Source organism: Pteropus medius, unplaced genomic scaffold (assembly GCF_902729225.1).
Source record: "Pteropus medius unplaced genomic scaffold, Ma_sr-lr_union100, whole genome shotgun sequence".
In the NCBI taxonomy this organism is placed as follows: Eukaryota; Metazoa; Chordata; class Mammalia; order Chiroptera; family Pteropodidae; genus Pteropus; species Pteropus medius.
Window position 1 is genome coordinate 5321109 of NW_024342469.1, and position 21237 is coordinate 5342345.

General features: G+C 47.1%; 1 protein-coding gene across 1 annotated transcript in view; it reads left to right on the forward strand.

Annotated features, from left to right (window-relative positions):
• Positions 1-21237, forward strand: part of TCF20 (transcription factor 20) — an 86706-nt gene that overhangs the window by 23122 nt on the left and 42347 nt on the right. The window contains 1 exon segment of the mRNA XM_039863285.1: positions 16522-21236. Coding sequence (XP_039719219.1) covers positions 16558-21236 — 4679 coding nt within the window. The 5' untranslated portion in view covers positions 16522-16557.

The following is a 21237-nucleotide window of genomic DNA, read 5'->3' on the forward strand; positions in this document are numbered from 1 at the left end:
TTAATAGGAGGAGCAATTGCACCTTGCCAAAAAAAGTTGTGTTTTTGCTTCTTTTGCTTGCTAAAATAAAATTCTTTTTCCAGGTGACATTTTTAAACATGTTTTTCTTGGTCTCTTTCCTTAAGACATTTAGTCCAACTCCAGATAGGAAAGCGGCGCGCGCTGGTCTCGCTGCCCCAGAGGGAGAGATGGTCGTGTGCTGGCTCGTGCCCAGTCTCCTGCTCTTCTCCCTGATACTTTAGATCGAAGGAAGAGTTATGGTTATCGCTTCTCAGAGCTCTTGGCAGGGATAGCAGACAGTTGTCAGGAATAGTTTCTTTTTATCTCTTAGTGCCCTGTGTGTGTATACTCAGCACCCTCTTTGTGGTTATGGTTTGCCCCTTTTATTCCCCTTTTTGAAATGAAATGAGAACCTAGAATACAGTCTAGAGCTCAAACCATTCACAAATATCTTATGCTACTGAAATGATCTGCATTTGTATTTCTTTAAAATCTGTCAAACCTGAATTAATTTTTGAGATTCTTCTTAGAGACTTAGCGGTGAGTCTTTCTCTTGAGTCCCGAAGTTTATAATGTATTTGAAACAGTCTTTTGAGCTATTTAAAGAAGTAGGATTTTGTAGTTTTTTTTTTTTTTTTTTATGTTTTGTCTTTTGTTTTCCTATTAGTTTTTAAGTGGGAAGCTCGGTAATCTTTAGAAGGAGCTTAGCTGATAGATGCATTTAACAAAAACTAACATTTCTCAGTATTCTGGAGTTGTAGTGAGTTTGAAGCAGCAGAGCACGTTGTGTGTCAGCTCACCTCTGCTCCTCCAAACTCCTGTGCTCTTTCACAGGAATTAATCATCCAGGCAACATTCCTCCCGTGCTTGCATCCCTAGCCATACGTGGAGGACCCATAAACTGTAAAAAGGTCCATTGGCTTTTATCTGGAGTGGACTATCCCCGTAGAACTCAGCTCTGCCTTTTACTTCATTTGACAGGTTGACCTATGGTGTTGGCACCTCTAGTAAAATCTAGTCTTAATGCTTTGGTTGACTGAATTTCTCACTGCTTTGCCCAAGGAGGCCAAGGACATGTTAAAATCTGTGTGTCCCATCCTGCATCACCTTTCTCAGACTGTTGGGGTCATGCTTTTGTTTACAATGTGATATTTGTTTGGACTCTACTTCTCTTCATACATCCAGATGTGGTCAGTTAGTGTTAAAAGAGCTTTTTGCATTTGAAACATGTCTGACTCACTGGCTCATGTGTATCCATGGTTATGTACATATGTCTTAATATTTTTACGTTTCTGTGTGCGAAACTTAAAAAGTGCTTTCTTCCAAAAGTCAGAGCCTTTGAAAAGGTAGCTAATTTTCAAAATTCTTTAAAACACTTTTTAAAAACTTTTTATTTCACGTTATTTACATTTTAAAGTAGTAAGTTAAATATTTTGTTCCTCAGAAGTGATGATCTTATCATATTCAGCTACTTCGAGGCAGAGGTGCAGATCCATCAGCCTCTCCTTAGGCCTCAGTGAGAGGTGGAGTTCACAGCAGGGAGCAAGGGGTTATAGAGACATATTCTTGGGATTAACTTCCCTTGCAGATGAAAACTTTGGATCTCCATCTGTTACCTGTTCAGTGAAGAGGCCAGATCTGAGCTGGGCCTCACGGAAAAATGACCGAGATTTGGGAAGCATTTTGGAGAGGGGCAAAGCACAAGTCAGGGGGTAGGGTTACAGGTAGGGAGTACACAGCCTGGGCAGGTGGTGGATTTGAGTTGGCCAGTAGTGCGCAGCATGATGGGAAAGGAGATTGCCGGGGCCCTGACCAGACCCCCTGTGCACCCTCCTCGTCGTGACTTTGACCTCGCTGCGTTGTAGTTGTCTGTCTTCTCTCATAGCCTGTGAGCCTTTCCAGGGCACAACAGTGTCTTCGTCATCCCTGTATCGCCAGGCCTGGTAAAGGGTATTTGCTGTTTATGGAAATTACAGACTTGATAGCCCGCTGTCCCTTCAAACTCAGGGTCTAAAATAAAATCTCATTCCTCCCTTTCATTGGGCTCTCAGCCACCAGGCCTGAAACAGATCACCCTCCCCTGTGCGCCCACAGCACTGTGTACTTATCTCTTCATCCCATCATTATTTGTGTACACTTGTTTGGGGTCATTGTGCATGACCATCACCAGCACATCTGGTGTCCAGCATGTCACACTCACTCAGTCTTGGAGACCCCACATGGCCTTTCCTTCTTCTGCACTAGCTCACTCTTTCCTTCACTCTCCTTTTCTGGCTTGTCCTCCTTCCCAGCCTCTAAACGTTGGAGTGATTTAGGGATCAATCCTACACGTAATTCCAAGATCATTGGCTTTAAAACCTCTTTTCGACCAAACCAAATGCCAGCCTGGTACACATACAGCACTCACGTATGCACGCAGACACAACTGAAACAAGAGTTTCACAAAACAGTTCTTATACTTCATCTTACTCTGAGCCATGGACTCTGTTATTTTCCATTCTGTTCTATTTCATTTTTTTGAAGTGCTGTTCATGACCCACTAAATTGATTTCGCAACCTTCCATTTGAAAACCTACTCTGAGTGATCTCATCCCCTCCTTTGGCTTTAAATACTCTCTCTGTGCTGATGACCTTCCCATTTGTACCTCCATCCCCACCTTTCCCCTGAGATCCAGACATGCCAGCCGTCTGCCTGACATCCCCACTTGGATGTCCACTAGGGGTCTCAGAGTTAACGTGTCCAGCAAAGCACTCCTGATCCCTTCAGCCTCTCCTGCTCCTCGCGTCATCCCTCTCCGTAAGTGGTGCCGTGTTCACAGTTGCTCTGTAAGGCACAGTGCTGGAGCACAAGCTCCCAAGCCCGTGGCCTGTGCTCAGACCTGATGCTACCTGAGCTTTGAGGCCTTGGGCAGTCACTGAACCTCTCTCTACCTCATTGTCTTCCTTTAACGAAGTGCGTGGGGTTGCCCACTATACCGTCTCCATGAGACCACTGTAAAGACTAAACGAGTTTTTACCTGGAAAGGACAGAGCAGTGGCTGGCATGTGGCTGATGCTCAACTAGTGTTGGCTGCCGCTATTTGTCGTCATCACTGTGTCCCTCACATCCACTTCTGATCCATTAGCAATTTCTGTTGGCTCTAACTTCAAGATATGCCCTTTATTTGACTGCATTTCACCACCTCCATCAACACCACGCTCATCTATGCAGCCAATATCCCTTACCTAGAGAACCAAAATAGCCTCTTAACTAACTCCCTGCTTCTGCCTTTACCCCTCCCAAAGTCTGTTTTCCACAAAACAGCCAGAGTGGCCATTTGAGAATTAAACCCAAAGTGTGTCACTCTCTAGCTCAAAACCCTCCAAAGCCGTCTAATAAAATTCACATTCTCACATGACTGACCAGGCCCTTCATCTTGGTACTTCTCATACTGTGTTGTGCGTGCGACTCGCTGGTAAGCTTGTCAACATGCAGACCCTGCGTGTCCTGCAAGCACCCAGAGGCAGTGCTGCTGGCCTGTGGGTCCCGTGATAGTGGGGCCTGTGTGCTCAGGGCCCCTTTCTCTGACTGCGTCTCCCTCTGCTCTCCCTGCACCTGGCTTTGCCACGTCAGCCACTTTGTTTTTCCTCTCACCAAGCTCGTTCCTGCCCGTCCTTTGCACTGGTCTTTGCATGGTCTGTGCTCATCCCATTGGAGTCTGTCACACGTCGCCTCCTAAAGGAGGCTGGCCTTGACTATCCTGCTTAAATCCCACCCTTCCCTTATGCCCCTCTCTCTGTCCCCTTAGCCCCCTTATTTCTCACCAGACATTTCTTAGTTCCTGGTATATGTTTATTTAATTGTTGTCTGTGTGAATGCTATTTTCGTGGAGTGTCAGGACTTTGTGAGCCTTGTTCGTAGCTATATCCCCAGAACCTAGAAGCAGTTCTAGGAATGTAGTATTTGTTCACATGAATACAAATGTTTCCGTGCTGGACACACGCTTCTTGAGGGTAGAGATCTTCCTTATTCCTTCGTTTTGCTTTTTAGGTATTTAGCCTGAACCCTCTCACTCCGGCCCTCTCCTGCCCCCCACCCCACACACACACCCACATAACTTCAGTCGTCAGCGATTGTTCGCTGTTGTTTGTCAAACTCTTCTGCTGGGGGCTTTTTATAACCTTATTTAATTTTTCTTTTAAAAAAATTAATGTAAGTAACACACGACTATAGTCCTCCCCTAGTTAACGTTTTGGTATATATTCTTTCTAGCCATTTTCTGGACTTACTCATTATTTGTAATTTATCAGATGGAGCTTGCTCCTAGATCAGGAGGAGTCTTGGCAGAAGAGTGCAATGAACCATTCGCCCTGTGAAGGGCTAGCTCCAGGGACATTTTTGTTCTACAGTTGAGAAAACTGAGACTTGAAGAAGTGAGTAATTTGTTCAAGATCTCACTAGCAGTAAACTGCAAAACCCAGTTCAGAATCTGATTGTCTCAGGGTTCAGAGTCCCTGCATGCCCTTCCCGCTGCTCCATGCTGCCAGGAGCTGTGGGGACAGAAGCAGGAGGGATTGGCTCACTGGAAGGGGTCTCCCAAAAAAGATACTTGGAGCAGGTCGTCACCAAAGAGTCTGGCTAATCAGTGGTGCAAGTGGGCAGGGTGCTGGCATTCGAGACATAGGTGCCAGCTTGCGCAAAGACCTGGAGGTCTGAAGCATATTTGGGCCATGGAGAGAAATTCTGTTTCTCTGGAGTAGGAGGTGTGAGACGAGGTGATGAGAGGGGGGGCGAAGGCGTCGGGAGCTGAAGGATCTTGAATTCTATGCTCTAAACTCTGTGATATTTTTTCAGACTGGTTAAATGGGGAACCAGAATTTTGTTTATTTGCAAAATACGTCAGACCTACAGAAAAGCACAGAGACTAAGCACCTGTGTCCCCCAGATTTAACAGATGTCACAGTTGGAGCCTCCTGACTACCTCCCTCCTGCCACTCAGACCCATGCTCCCAAACTGAGCTTCTCACGTAGTCGTCCCTCCCTTATCTGAGGTTTTCCTTTTTTTGGTTTGTTACCTGTGGTCAACCAGTCCAAAAATATTAAATGGAAAATTCCAGAAATAAACAATTGCTAGGTTTTAAATTGTTTGCCATTCTGAGTAGTGTGATGATCTCTTACGCCATCCTGAACTGTCTCACCTGGGATGCGAATCGTCCCTTTGTCCAGTGTCTCCACACTATGTATACGCTGCTTGCCTTTGGGTCATTTAGTAGGAATCACTTGGTTATCAGATCAGCTGTCACAGTACACAGTCCCTATGTTCAAGTCACCCTATTTTACTTAATAATGATTGCAAAGCACCAGAGTAGTGATGCTGGCAATTCAGAAATGCTGAAGAGGTGCTTTAAAGTGCTTCCTTTAAGTGAAAAGGTAAGTACAGTACAATAAGATATTTTGAGAGAGACCACGTTCACATAGCTTATTACAGTATATTGTTATAATTGTTCTTATTATTAAGCTGTTGTTCATCTTTTACTGTGCCTAATTTATAAATTAAACTATCATGGGTAGCATGTATAGGAGAAAACATAGTATATATAGGGTTTGGTACTATCTGTGGTTTTGGACATCCACGGTGGGTCTTGGAATCCATCCCCTTTGGAGAAGTGGGGACTACTATATATTTCTAAAATTTATCTGTTTATACACACAGAGCTAGAAAGCTAATTTGGAAAAATTCCATTGTTAACTAATCTAAGGTAGAAAAAGAAGAAAAAGTTTGGTCCTATTAAATCTCAAATAACCCCCCAGGCAGGTTTGACATGGCCCCATTAGGCTGAGAGCACGTCCTGGCTTTCTGGCACAGTAAAGTATTATAGGCTTCCACTTGTACAGTTGCCTACCCTTTGGAAAATTAACCATTTTTCCAGGAAGCTTGGGTTCCATTTAGTGAGGAATGGCATTTAGAAACTCAAAACTGAATGTCAGCTTGGTTCCCTAGTATTATTAGTGTTTTCTTCTAAAGCTACCATGCCTTTTGTGTGTGTGCGTGTTGTGTGTGTGTGTGTGTGTGTGTGTGTGTGTATTGTGTATAGTTTAGTTTTTTAATTCCACCTGGGTTTATTTTTATAGATATCGTGAGATGAGGCCTAACACAATTATTTTTCTCCCAGAAAGGTAGCATGTTATCCCAACACCCTTTATTTTATTATAATTTAGAAAAAGTTATGATACATAGTAGAGTAAATATTTCCTGATTTTTTTTTTTTTTACGTTTTCTTAACTAGCTTTGCATATTTTCTTCAGATGACCGTCAGAATTTATTTATGAAAACATAATGGGAGGGTGCTCTGCAGAGGCAGTGGTGGGTCTTATGGCTGAAGGGGTAAAGGGTGCAGATGTGAAGGGGTGTGAATGAGGCGGCAGAATTTGGGAGATTGTTACATCGAGTAGAGTAAGTAAAATGGTTCAGCAAGTTTGTAAGTGCAGATTGAAGATAAGGGATGCCAGGTTTCTTCCTGTCTGCATAGGGAATTACAGACATGGAATGATGGAAAGGTAGTCGAGTTCTAATCAGAGGCATCACGGTGAATGCAATCCTTTAACATATATACACTATAGATACAGAAGCCGTAACAGGTATGAGTGTTCATACACGTTTGTGATTTTCTGGCTATAAACGACGACATCCCAGTAGCAGTGAACAATCCTAGCACCCAGAACTTTGTTTCCAAATATTATCGTCCCCTAAAAGAAATCGGGTGTCCTTGGAGAAATAGCTGGTTCCAGGGTTTGGGTGGGAAAGTACACAATATGAGCCTGAAACATCTTGTGCTAGGAAGTAAGGGAATGCTGAAAGAGTGGGACGTGTCAGAGGACACAAGAGCCAGTTCGAAGAGGTTTCCACTGGCCAAATCTGGGACAGTTTGAGCATCAAATAAATGAATGAATAAACGAATGAGGGGGCAGGCTCTACCTGCTAATGATGGATAGAGAGTCACCATTTGGCAGCCATGCTTGATTCACGTGGGTGTCATCAATAGGTGAATGTTAGACAAAGAACGAGATACTGGCATAATCTCAGGATTTTTCCCACAAGATGCCAGTTAGTAGAGTGGCAACTACAGTGGAGAAACCTGGCAGAGATGGGCTTGACCAGGTGGATGTACTTAACATCACCAGAGGAGGGATGGCTCGTCATCTGTCCCTCCTGACCTGGCACACTAGAAGGAGCACAGCAAGCACCACATCTCTGGTGTTGCTGCCAAGAAAGCGAGGCCGAGTCGCGACCTACAGGTTGAGGGCCATCTTGCAGAATAAAAGGGCTGTGCCGTCAGGGGCATGGAAGTCAGGATGACACTGAAGTCTATTCCAGATTGACAAGACACTAGCAACATATGACAGTTTGTTTTCCTGGTTGGGTTTCTGGACCAGAAAGGAGAAAGAAACATTGTTGGGACAGTTTACCATATTTGGATGGAGTATGTGGTTAGATCGGTGGTGTAGTGTGACTGGTGACTTCCTGATCTGCAGAGTTGTATGCTCATTGTAGAGGAGTGTCCTTGGTTTTGGAAATATACACTGGAGCCATTGGGGTGACGGAGCTTCAGGTCTTTGGCCTGCTTTCTGGAGGTCAGGGAAAAGCTCATAGGTGTGTGCATGTGTGTGCGTGTGTATGCGCGTGGTATGTATGGGTAATGAGTGCGTATAAGCAATAGGGCAAAGGATGCAAAACACCAGTTGGGGAATCATGTTGGAGGGGGGTACGTAAGCACTGTGCTATTCTTGTACTTCTCTCCGTACATTTGAAATTATTTCAGAATTACTTTTTTAATACCCTGTTGAGGTTTCAACTGGAACTGTTCTATAAATTGATCTGTGGAGATCTGACCTCTTTATGATGCTGGGTCTTTTCATGTAGATATGTTATATGTTCTTCTGGCTTGTTTTTGTTTTGAGCTCTTCTTTTGAGTCCTTTGGTAAAGTTTCTAATTTTCATCATATAGCTTTTGCCCAATTCTACTCTGGATTAGTCCTCTGGTATCTTTTTAATTTCGTTGCTATTATGAAATGAAACACTTTCAGCCTGTAAGTGGCAACACTAATTGCTTTCTGTGATTTTTGTCTGTGAAAGTTTAGAAATTATGTACTCATGAAACCTTTAAAGAGAAAAAAATTCAATAACATCTTAAAAGCTCAGGCTCAACAGTTAGTGAAACCCTGCAGGGAGCCCCAGCTAGCCCCAGAGATAGCCCCCTGGCCCCCATCTTTCTACTGCCCCTTTTCCAGGAACCGTTGGCCATCCTGCCACAGGTGTCTGTGGTGATCTAAATTGATCTCGGGATGCCCCTGTGACTGTTAGACAGATAGCAAGTGAGTGGGGAGGCGCCTAGTCTCCTTAAGCCTGGCTAGGAGCAGATCAGTGGCAGTTCTCTGCAGTTCCAGAAGTATGCGGTTAATAGGGTGCTCCAGCCTCGTGGCTGTTGGAGATTATGTCTAAAAATAGGCCTGCCCACTGTTGGGTGGAATGCAGCTGTTTTTAGACCTGATTCTGAAAAATAGCTCAGAGGAAGTGTTTTTTGTGTGCACACTCGCTTGGGCACCTCGGCGCGTGTGTGGTGTTGGCGCCAGGTTTCCTGGAGCAGAGATTCTGCCTGGCAAGTGCCTCTCGCTCCCACCTGCCTCTGGGTTGTCCTGTGCCTTCCTTTCTTCCCCTTGGGCAGGGAAGTGCTTTGCAGTCAGTAGGAGCAGGTAGAATGAAGATAAGAGATAGTATGAGTATTTTTTTTAAAGGAAGTTAATGAAATTTTAAAGTGGTTATTTTCTACACAAGCATTAATGCAAGTAGAAATGAAAAGGAAGAAAATACATCCACAATCTACCACCCTGAAAAGTTAAAAGGTTTTAATTTTTCCATACTATTTTGTTTGACCTGGACTAAATGAATGCTTAATTTCTGGACAATTTTAACTGTAGCACAGCTATGAGGTTATATGCTACTTTCCATTAGCTGACTATACATACTATGCATTTCCCACGGTGCTAGAATCTTCATCGTTATTTTTAATGAGTATGTGTGTACTATTTTGTTGAACAGACATACCATAATTTGTTTAATCATTTTCAAATGACAAAGAATCAGGTTCTTGCCAGCCTTTTCTTCTAGGTGTCACTGGAATGAATATGTTGGTTCTTTGATTTTTGTTTGGTTGTTTATTTTGAGATTTGCCTAGGATAAAAATCTAGTAAATAGAATTACTAGATCAAAACATACTAATATTTTTACAGTCATGTGCTGCATAATGATGTTTTAGTCAACAGCGAACCACATGTACAACGGTAATCCCATCAGATATAATGGAGCTGAATTTCCTGTAAGAAATGGAAGGCTGTGTGCTTCAGGAGGAATTTTCTTTTCTTTCCTCTGATGGGAGCAATATCCGGGGCTTGGCAGTAGATTCCCTCTCGTCACAGCCCCAATTTCGAGTGCACGGATGGCCTCCCAATCAGTCAGACACGGACCCGTTTCACCCCCCAGTGCTGCATATTCAGAAGGCATCACAGCCCAATAAACGTGAACCATTTTTGTCTTTTATATCGCACTTTTCCTGTATCTTTTCTGTATTTAGATGTCTTTAGATACACAGCATTTCATACAGTAACGTGCCAAACAGGTTTGCAGCCTAGGAGCAAAGGCTAAACCCGTATAGCCTAGGTGTGCAATAGGCTGTACCATCCAGGTTGGTGTAAGTGCACACTGGGATGTTCCCACAACAACAAATCACCTAAGGATGCATTTTTCAGAATGTACCTCCATCGTTAATTGATGCACTACTGTATTACCAAATTGCTTTTTCAAAGAGCTGTTATAATTTATGCTGCTTTTGTTGTTGTTTGTACCAGCTTCACCCTAACCTCATCACATGGGATAGCATCTCATAATTTTGAGGGGAAAATTTAATAGCCATAAATTTATGCCCCTCTTTTTTTTTCTTTTTTTTCTTTTTGGTCAACATGTATGGGATCATGAGTGACGGTAGATGTTTTTTCTAGCTTGCATGACTATGTTTTGACCCTCAGAGAGCAAAGTTTTTAGATCTGTAGCATTCTGGTGGGTTTCTTTTCCTCTAGACAACTGACTTGCAAATTCTGACCAAGCTGATTCCTTCCTTAAGCTGCTCTCTGGGCTCCCAAGCCAGGGGGCAAATCTGCACCATCAACATATCAACTTATTCTAAAGACCTAGTTGTACTGAAACACCTACCAGTCACTGAGAAAGATCTAGGCTCTGCCCGTCTGCAAATAGGACATAGAATTTGAAATACCACATCAAGTCGCTGGGCAAATCTTTGTGCCTGGTCTACTTAGGAAGAGCCCATGTTTGCACACCTAAAGCAGAGAACATAGGTATATCCAGGTTCAAGCAGTCAGTACACTTCAGCAGATTTCAAGATGCCTTTTTAAAATGCTTTCCTAGTTTTGTGAGAATCTTGCTGCTAGTTCAAGGAAGGCTTCTGCCAGAAGTACATGCTGGGTTCTCACATGGGCTTTCCATATCCCACCTCGCTGTTTACTATGACTGTTTTGCTTGTTTAGCATTTCTGAGCCTCACTTTACAAGAAAGAGCACTAATACTTCTTAGGGTATGTGAAGATTAAATACATTATTTATGTAAAGCGCCTGGGACAGTGTATGGCTTGTGTTAGACATGTAGTAAATAGGCGATAGCTGCAGTCATTCCAGATCTGACGCAGGTGTTTGTCAGGGTTTTTAAAAACCTGGATTTGGGTGCTCCTTGTTCAATTTGCAGTGCAATGAAAGAAAAGAACATGGGCTTTAGAACCAAAATAATTTGAGTTATAGAATATCAGCTCTAATTTATCCTAGAAGAGTAACTTTTGGCAAATTATACAATTCTGCTATTTTCCCTCCTCATCCGTAAGTCGAAATATATGTGGAACCACACAGGGTCTGACACATAAAATAAATGGTGGTTGTTACTACATCAGTAGCACATACCTTAGGTACTGATTAAAGGCAAATGCATTTCACTAATTTTGTTCTTACAAAGGGGAGGAAAGCCAGCAAAGTCTCTGCTTTAGGGAAGATTTTGTGGAGATGATCACATTTCAGGAGCTCTTAAGATTCTAAGAGCCATATGACCTGACATAGTAGGAAGGAATTTACAGAGCTAGGGATGCTTCAGAGAAAGGCTCAAGGTGAGAATGGGGTGATGTCACAAAGGAGACAGGTTTGTTTGAGAGGATGGAGATGAGCAAAAATTATGTTGGAAAGATGCCAGAGGGCTTCAAGGCATGGGGAGGAGGGCAAGCTGTCAAAATGGCAAGTGAAGAAAAGCTTTTCCAGATGATTAGTGGTGGGAAAGCTTTTGGAGAAGCTGTTCTAGTCCGAGAAAGATGAAAATGGCAGTGACAGGGCAGGTAAAGAGCAAATACAGGAAATGGAGAAGCAGCAGAATTAGATAACATCTTAAATGCAAAGTGTTCAGGGAAGAGTTTGGGGTTCTCCTAAACCTTCTTGCTTAGGGTCTCGAGAGGATTGTGGTTTTTCTTGAGGGTGATAAGTTGAGTCAGTCGAGGAAAGAACATTTTTGTAATTGAACATGAGTTGGTGACTGCTTAAGAATAAATATATTTTGTCATCTTTGTAGAAATGATTCCAGCCACAAGTGACATTGCTCAGAGTCCATATGTGCAGAAGTGACTATTCTGTCTCCCGATTGCCACCTAAAGAGGGCTGGAGGCCTTGTCTTCTGTCCCTGCACAGTCATTAAAACATCGCCATGTGGTTAATAAATCCTGCAGACCCCACCCCGCCCTGTCCCTGCTTGCTGCTTGTTTTTGGTATCCCTTCCAGTTTTGAACGCTGGACATTTCTTACTTTCTTGTGGTTTAGCTGTACATTTTGTCTGACATTTCTAGGTGTTTCGTTGAGAGAGAATTTCTAATCCCTCTGTCGTGCCATATTGCATGAAATAGAATCTCACTCCCCAAGTGATAATATCCTACACTGAAATCCTAAGAATGAGAGGAGAACTATATTAGGGTCCTGGTAGGAAACAGATGGCACACTCATACTGGGTGATTTGAGGGGTGTTTAATTGTATCCTTCAGGGTTCAATCAGGAAAAGGGGAGCTTTCCATCGCAGGTATGAAGAATGGTCAAAGAGGACTTAGGGGTTTACTCAGCCACTGGCAGGTCAGGAGACTGCTCCTGATGGTCTCAGACAGAAGCGCCGCAGTGAGTGGCTCCTGAGCTCGCGGGGAAGCGTGTGAACCGGTGTGTGCCACAGCTGCTCCGGGAGTATCAGCCTCCCCTTTTCTCTGCCTTCAAAATCTTGTGCTTCCCTTTGCCAGCCTTAACCCAGATTCATGCTAGAGAGAAGTTCTGGAAAGGTAGCTCCCAGCTTCTGATATGCAGAGAACTTAGAGAATGATCATGATGGTGCTGAATTGACCAGTGCAGAGCTGGGACAAAGAGTGAGCAGGGTTTGGAGACACTGATGGAGTAATAGAGTCTCGTGGCCTGACAATAGCAGGAGTTGTGACTATGCCTAGGCCTGAAACACAAGAGGAGGAAGCAGTTTTTGGAGCCCGGAGAAGGTGGCTGTTTAGGTTGCCCCACTGGAGGTCAGCCATTCAACAGTCTCAGTGGCTGTGGGGTGTGAGCTGAGAGAGTGAATTCTTCCCTCTCACTCTCCTGCCTCATTTCCAGCCAAGCTGGCCGGAAGCCAGAGGGGCAATGGGACCTCTTGACCGCCACTGCGGTGCCCCCTCCCAGGGCATAGGGTAGGACAGAGATGGGCGAGCCTGGAGGGCAAACAGAATAACCCACCCGACAGGGCCATAACCGAAAGCATATATGTTGTTAATGTCTTGAGAATTGAAGCGTTTTTTCAAGGCAAAAAAGAAAAAACAAAACCAGTGGTTAAACCTGAAATGAAAGAGGAAGCAGGTGCTTGAAAACACCTCTCAAGGACACTGTCTTGACAGTTTGGAGAACTTTGTGGAGAAGAGAATGGAATGGGGAGTTGATGACGTTGGACATGTGAAGGAAGAAGGACAAAGAAAGCTAATGCTGGTTTTCTGTAAGACGACAGTTGTTGGCCGAGGGTAGGATGGAGAGTGTGGCCGCAGGCAGGAAGCGGTGGTTGCAGTGAGGCCAGCATGTGGACTGGGCCATCGAACATAAGCGCTAAGTTCTGGACCTCCCTCACTAGTGCATCTCCTCGGGCTTTCGGAAACCATTCAGAAAGTCAGGAAAATGCAAGAAAACCAGGAAAGGGAAAGTAAGGGCAAGGGAGAGTTGCGGGAGGAGGTGTGTTGGTAAACCTCTTTTTCAGAGTATGCATACAAATTCCTGATGGATGACTTACTTCCTTTGGAGTGTCAAATTTTCTTTACTACATCTGTGTTCATTCAAACAAGGAAATTCAGGCATTTGTTGTTATTATGATGCTTTAAAATTGACTACACTGATACTCTGCTTTTTTAAATGATGGAATAGTATTGGATTGATATTTTAGTAAATTATTTTATATGCTAATGCTAAAATCGCAGTTACTCTGGGTTTTCAGTTGCTGGTGTAGTTTTCCTAATTGCTGTACTTGGGGACTCCTAAAATAGATGGACTTGCACCCACTTTCTGGTGCTCGGATACTTCTTGTAGACTAAGAATGTTTACCTTGACTTGGTGCCCTGCAGGGTGTATTTGGCTGTGATTTTTTTTTTTTTCCCCCATCTAGTCCATAAACCAGAACTATAGCTACAGCGGGGAAAAGGGCATCCATCATACAGGACAGGGCACCTCCGGAGAAGGGCTGGGAACAGCCCTGGGAAGGAATTATACCCAATTCGGGTTCCTCTCTGGAGATCCAGTTTGCTCAGGATCCAGGCAGCCCGAGGCGGGTCATGCTGATGTGAGGTCAGTGGTCCTTGGCTCCTGGGAGCTCCTGTTTAGAGACAATTTGGAGCAAGTGGCAATACTGTACACTTGGATTTTTCAGAAGCCTGGTTTTATTTATGGAAGGATTAATTAAACAACATGTATTTATTTACGGAGCAATTCTCCCTCTAGGAAGCTTTTCATTAAACTGCCAGATTTGGCCTTTTTGTTCGATTTAGCCCATCAGCTTTTTATCACGTAGAGGCCACGGGCTCCGTGGGCGAGGGCAGAGGCACACCACAGACAGGGGGAGAGTACCTGTGTGGATGGAGTCGTTGTTGACAGCCCTAGAAGTGATGGGGGAGGCCTTGTGAGAGGGAGGCAGGGGAGGGACATACTTAAAAGTATCGTTGATGGCCACCCACTTTCAGGGCCAGCCTCTGACAGGACAAGTGGCAGCTGTCACTGACCACGTCATAGACCCTCGAGGTCATGTAGTGTGCGAATGGGGCCTGAGGGGGCGGGCTGCTCCTTGGGGCCGTGTGAAGTCTGCTTCAGTTCCTCATCTGTGCGATGAGCGTTAAATGGTCGGCACTCCAGGAGCTGTTACCTGTTGCGCAGCAGATCCATGGGAACACAGAAAATAGCAGTCTTGCAGAGGCATTTTGAAGAGGATGGGAAGCAGTTTCCTTTAGATTCTGAGGTGGTATGTTTCAAGATTACCTCGGGTTATGTGATTAGGTAATCAAACTTAATGTCAAAGTTGTAGACCTTTGCGTAGCTATCTCAGACTTAAGATACTCCAGGAAGAAGTGGGTCAGGCTCCCAGAGTTTGGAGTTGCTAACCAGCTTCAGCTGTGATCCGTGTTTACTTTCTGAGTCCCCTCGTGGTTCTCGTCTGGACTCAAGGTGGTTTTTTTCTCCTGGGAACTGGACCTGAGGAATTTGACAGGCAGGGTCTTCAGCCTCCTCCAGCTCTGCTTTTAGATCAGCCGTGCTCTGTTTTCTCCTCCTGCAGTCTCTCGTCTCACTGCCACACCACCACCACCTCTGAGTGTACTATGAAGTTCTAGCCTAGTTCTCTGCGGCCTAGTTCTCATACCATTAACTGGTTCGTAGAATGCCTGCCGCGTGCTCCTTACTGTTTCAGTGACAGGACTACAGCAAGGCTCAAAGTCTCTGCCCTTTAGGAAGTTTACATGTTAGTGGGGTGAGACAGATAATACGCAAGTAGCACGTAGGTGTCTTCTGGGAATAAGTGCTGGGGAGGAAGGATGGTGGGAGACGGAGATCGGGAAAGCCCCAGATGAGGATGTAAAAAGTTAGTTGTTTTTAATAAGATGGTCAGGGGAGGCCTTACCAGTCAGGTGACATTTGCCCAGAGACTGGAAGGAAATAAAAGGGGCAAGCCATGTGGCTGTAGAGGAAGAGCATCGCAGGCAAGAACAAAGTTCCTGGGCAGAAATGCCAGCAGCCACCCCAGGAGCTAGGAGGCAGCAGGACTAGAGCAGGGAGTGGTGGGGAGGAGGTCAGAGAGGTAACGGGGTAGGCGTGGGGCCTCCCGGACCTGCTTCACTTGGAATGAGAAGGGGAAGCACTGTTGAGTTGGAGATGAGGAATCCAACTTAACCTTTTAAACAGCGGTCCCCAACCTTTTTGGCACCAGGGACCGCTGCTCCTATGAGAGTCTACTTCCTGAGGATCTGAGGTGGAGCTGAGGCGGGGATGCTAGCTCTGGGGAGCAGCTGCAAATATGGATGATGTTTTGCTTGTCCGCCTGTTGCTCACCACCTGCTGTGCGGCCCGGTTCCTAACAGGCCACAGACTGGTACTAGCCCAAACCCGGTGCTTGTGGACCCCTGTTTTAAAGGGATCACTGACTTTCCTGTTGGTAACACCATTTTTACTCCCTCTGAGAGTGAACTAAGAAACTAGCTTCATAAGCCATTGAAGAAAAACTTTGCCCTAACTTACCTTAGCCCATTTTTGGCTGACTGCAGCAGTAAGGAATCTCTGCAGTGATAAGAGTCCTGGGGTCACCAGTCATCACAGGTAGTTCGTAGTTACAGTTAACTTGCAATAACATGTATTCGGATATAAGGGACTGACTTCTGTTCTCAGGCCAGTCCGTTTCTCAAAATCTGGGAGCAGGGCAGCCAGTGGAGTGACTGCCTCAGCATTGTTTGAGACTCTTAGTTCAGTGACCATTCTAATACGTGAAAATTAAATGTAAGTGTTTTTCTCACCCCTCCCCCACCAGACCTGGAAGACTTATTTTAAAATTGCAGTTTTTTTTATCGACAGTAATAACACAGCTCTATGTTTTCACCCAATTGGATTGGGGGAGGGGTGGCTCATTTATCTAATACAGAGGGTTTTACTGTATTGAATTTGGTTTTACCTAGAGTATCTCTTTTCGTACTGCCATAGGCTCCACCCTCACTCTTTAGACCGTTTCTCTGTGTATTTGCATTTTCAGAAATGGGTAGGATAAGAAATGAAAGGAGATAAAATTCAACTCAGTCAGTTTCATCTGGGCCTCAGAATTATCGTGTCCCTTCCATCATCTAGACCTGACTTTATTTGTGCCGAGGGGATGCGTGTCTCATGGTTTTCTTGTTTTCTCTCATTTTTAGGAGGGCTGTTGGCCTGCCGCTGTGTTGCTAAACAGTATGCAGTCCTTCCGGGAGCAAAGCAGTTATCACGGAAACCAGCAGAGCTACCCGCAGGAGGTACACGGCTCATCCCGGATAGAGGAGTTCAGTCCTCGCCAGGCCCAGATGTTCCAGAATTTTGGGGGTGCAGGTGGCAGTAGCAGTGGCAGTGGCGGCAGCAGTGGTGGTGGGAGACGAGGGACGGCAGCTGCAGCGGCGGCGATGGCTAGCGAGACCTCTGGTCATCAAGGCTACCAGGGTTTCAGGAAGGAGGCTGGAGATTTCTACTACATGGCAGGCAACAAAGACCCCGTGGCAACAGGAACCCCGCAGCCGCCTCAGCGGAGGCCTTCCGGGCCTGTGCAGAGCTACGGACCCCCCCAGGGAAGCAGCTTTGGCAATCAGTATGGGAGCGAGGGTCATGTGGGCCAGTTTCAAGCACAGCATTCTGCCCTTGGTGGTGTGTCTCATTATCAGCAGGATTACACGGGGCCTTTCTCTCCGGGGAGTGCTCAGTACCAGCAGCAGGCTTCCAGCCAGCAGCAGCAGCAGCAGCAAGTCCAGCAGCTGAGACAACAGCTTTACCAGTCCCATCAGCCTCTGCCACAAGCCTCTGGCCAGCCAGCATCCGGCTCGTCCCATCTGCAGCCAATGCAGCGGCCCTCAACCCTGCCATCCTCTGCTACTAGTTACCAGTTACGAGTGGGTCAGTTTGGCCAGCACTACCAGTCTTCTGCTGCCTCCTCCTCCTCTTCCTCCTTCCCGTCACCACAGCGTTTCAGCCAGTCTGGACAGAGCTATGACAGCAGTTACAGTGTGAATGCTGGATCCCAGTATGAAGGGCACAGTGTGGGTTCAAATGCACAGGCTTATGGAACACAATCAAATTACAGCTATCAGCCCCAGTCTATGAAAAATTTTGAACAGGCAAAGATTCCACAAGGGACCCAGCAGGGGCAGCAGCCACCGCCACAGCAGCAGCCGCAGCCGCAGCCACAGCATCCCCCTCAGCACGTGATGCAGTATACCAACACTGCCACCAAGTTGCCCCTGCAGAGCCAGGTTGGCCAATACAGCCAGCCCGAGGTCCCTGTGAGGTCCCCAATGCAGTTCCACCAGAACTTCAGCCCCATTTCCAACCCTTCCCCAGCCGCCTCTGTGGTTCAGTCTCCGAGCTGTAGCTCTACCCCATCTCCTCTTATGCAGAGCGGGGAGAATCTCCAATGTGGGCAAGGCAGTGTGCCCATGGGCTCCAGAAACAGAATCTTACAGTTAATGCCTCAGCTCAGCCCCACCCCGTCGATGATGCCCAGCCCGAATTCTCATGCTCCAGGCTTCAAGGGCTTTGGACTAGAAGGAGTGCCGGAAAAGCGGCTGACGGACCCTGGCCTGAGTAGTTTGAGTGCCCTGAGTACCCAAGTGGCCAATCTCCCTAATACCGTCCAGCACATGCTCCTCTCTGATGCCCTGACACCTCAGAAGAAGACCTCCAAGAGGCCCTCTTCCTCGTCTAAGAAAGCAGACAGCTGCACAAACTCCGAGGGCTCCTCGCAGCCTGAAGAACAACTGAAGTCCCCTGTGGCGGAGTCCCCAGATGGAGGCTGCTCCAGCAGTTCCGAGGATCAAGGCGAGAGAGTGAGGCAGCTGAGTGGCCAGAGCACCAGCTCCGACACCACCTACAAGGGTGGAGCCTCAGAGAAAGCCGGCTCCTCCCCGGCACAGGGCGCTCAGAATGAAGCCCCCAGACTCAGTGCCAGTCCTGCAGCCAGAGAAGAGGCTGCCTCACCAGGTGCTAAGGACACGCCGTCGTCATCCGAGGGCAACCCAAAAGTCAACGAGAAGACGGTGGGGGTGATTGTCTCCCGGGAAGCCATGACAAGTCGGGTAGAAAAGCCTGGTGGACAAGATAAAGGCTCCCAAGAGGATGAGTCCACAGCCACTCAGAGGCCACCCAGCACTGGCGGGGCCAAGGAAACCAGTCACGCATCACTTCCACAGCCAGAGCCTCCGGGAGGAGGGGGCAAAGGAAACAAGAGTGGAGATAACAACTCCAACCACAACGGAGAGGGCAATGGCCAGAGTGCGCACCCCGCCGTGGGCCCTGGCTTTATAGGCAGAACAGAACCTAGCAAATCTCCCGGAAGCCTGCGCTATAGTTACAAAGACAGCTTCGGGTCGGCTGTGCCAAGAGGCATCGGTGGCTTTCCTCAGTATCCTACCGGACAGGACAAGGGGGATTTCCCTGGCCACGGGGAGCGGAAGGGCAGAAACGAGAAGTTCCCCAGCCTCCTGCAGGAAGTGCTTCAGGGTTACCACCACCACCCTGACAGGAGGTACTCTAGGAGTACTCAGGAGCACCAGGGCATGGCTGGTGGCCTGGAAGGAGCCACACGGCCGAATGTCTTAATTAGTCAAACCAATGAATTAGCTAGCAGGGGCCTTTTGAACAAAAGCATCGGGTCCCTATTAGAAAACCCCCATTGGGGTCCCTGGGAGAGGAAATCAAGCAGCACAGCTCCTGAAATGAAACAGATCAATTTGGCTGACTATCCAATTCCCAGAAAGTTCGAAATAGAGCCTCAGTCATCAGCCCATGAGCCCGGGGGTTCCCTGTCTGAAAGAAGGTCAGTGATCTGTGATATTTCTCCGCTAAGACAGATTGTCAGGGACCCGGGGGCTCACTCACTGGGACACATAGGTGCCGACACCAGACTTGGGAGGAACGAACGTCTCAATCCAAGTTTAAGCCAGTCGGTCATTCTTCCAGGTGGGTTAGTGTCCATGGAAACAAAACTGAAATCCCAGAGCGGGCAGATAAAAGAGGAAGACTTCGAGCAGTCCAAATCCCAGGCTAGTTTCAACAACAAGAAGTCCGGAGACCACTGCCATCCTGGTAGCATCAAGCATGAGTCTTACCGAGGCAACGCCAGCCCTGGAGCAGCCACCCACGATTCCATCTCAGACTATGGCCCGCAAGACAGCAGGCCCACACCAATGCGGCGGGTCCCTGGCAGAGTGGGTGGTCGGGAGGGCATGAGGGGTCGGTCCCCTTCTCAGTATCACGACTTTTCAGAAAAATTGAAGATGTCCCCTGGGAGGAGCAGGGGCCCAGGGGGAGACCCTCATCACATGAACCCACACATGACCTTTTCGGAGCGGGCCAACAGGAGTTCTTTACATGCTCCCTTTTCTCCCAACTCGGAAAGCCTGGCCTCTGCTTATCACACGAACACTCGAGCCCATGCCTATGGGGACCCCAACGCAGGTTTGAATTCTCAGCTCCATTATAAGAGGCAGATGTACCAACAGCAGCAGGAAGAGTATAAAGACTGGAGCAGCAGTTCTGCTCAGGGAGTGATTGCGGCGGCCCAGCACAGGCAGGAAGGGCCGCGGAAGAGCCCAAGGCAGCAGCAGTTTCTTGATAGAGTGCGGAGCCCTCTGAAAAACGACAAAGATGGTATGATGTACGGCCCACCGATGGGGACTTACCACGACCCCAGCGGTCAGGAAGGTGGGCGCTGCCTCATGGCCAGTGACGGTCTGTCTAACAAAGGCATCGAGTTGAAGCACGGCTCCCAGAAGTTACAAGAATCTTGCTGGGATCTTTCTCGGCAGACTTCTCCAGCCAAAAGCAGCGGTCCTCCAGGGATGTCCAATCAAAAGAGGTACGGACCGCCCCACGACACTGATGGGCATGGGCTGGCTGAGTCCACACAGTCATCCAAACCTAGTAACGTTATGCTGAGGCTTCCAGGTCAAGAGGATCATTCTTCTCAAAACCCCTTAATCATGAGGAGGCGCGTCCGTTCTTTTATCTCTCCCATTCCCAGTAAGAGACAGTCACAAGACATGAAGAACAGTACCACCGAAGATAAAGGACGCCTCCTGCACCCATCAAAGGAAGGCGCTGAGAAAGCTTTCAATTCCTATGCCCATCTTTCTCACAGTCAGGACTTCAAGTCCATCCCTAAGAGGGAATCCGCCAAGGACCTTCCAGGTCCAGACAGTAGAAACTGTCCTGCTGTTACGCTCACAGGTCCTGCCAAGACCAAAATCCTGCCCCCACGGAAAGGGCGGGGGTTGAAATTGGAAGCTATAGTTCAGAAGATCACATCCCCAAACATTAGGAGGAGTGCGTCCTCGAACAGCGCAGAGGCTGGGGGAGACACGGTTACTCTGGATGACATACTGTCGTTGAAGAGTGGCCCTCCCGAAGTTGGGAGTGTTACTGCTCAGGATGCCGAGATGGAGAAGAGAAAAGGTGAGGTGTCATCCGACCTAGTCTGTCCAACAAACCAGGAGTTGAACGTAGAGAAGCCTCTTGCGAGGTCTTCAGAGGAGTGGCGTGGCAGTGGGGACGACAAAGTGAAGACCGAGGCACACCCAGATACAGTCTCTGCTGGAAAGGAACCCCCTGGTGCCATGACGTCTGCAACCTCACAGAAGCCTGGGGGTAACCAAGGGAGACCAGATGGTTCCCTGGGTGGGGCAGCACCTTTACTCTTCCCCGACTCAAAGAATGGACCTCCAGCAGGCGCAATGGTCCCTGAGGCCAACCCCAAGGCTGAGGAGAAGGAGACCGATGCAGTGACGATTTCCCCCAAGCAGGAAGGATTCCCCCCGAAGGGGTATTTCCCTTCAGGAAAGAAGAAGGGGAGACCCATTGGTAGTGTGAATAAGCAAAAGAAACAGCAGCAG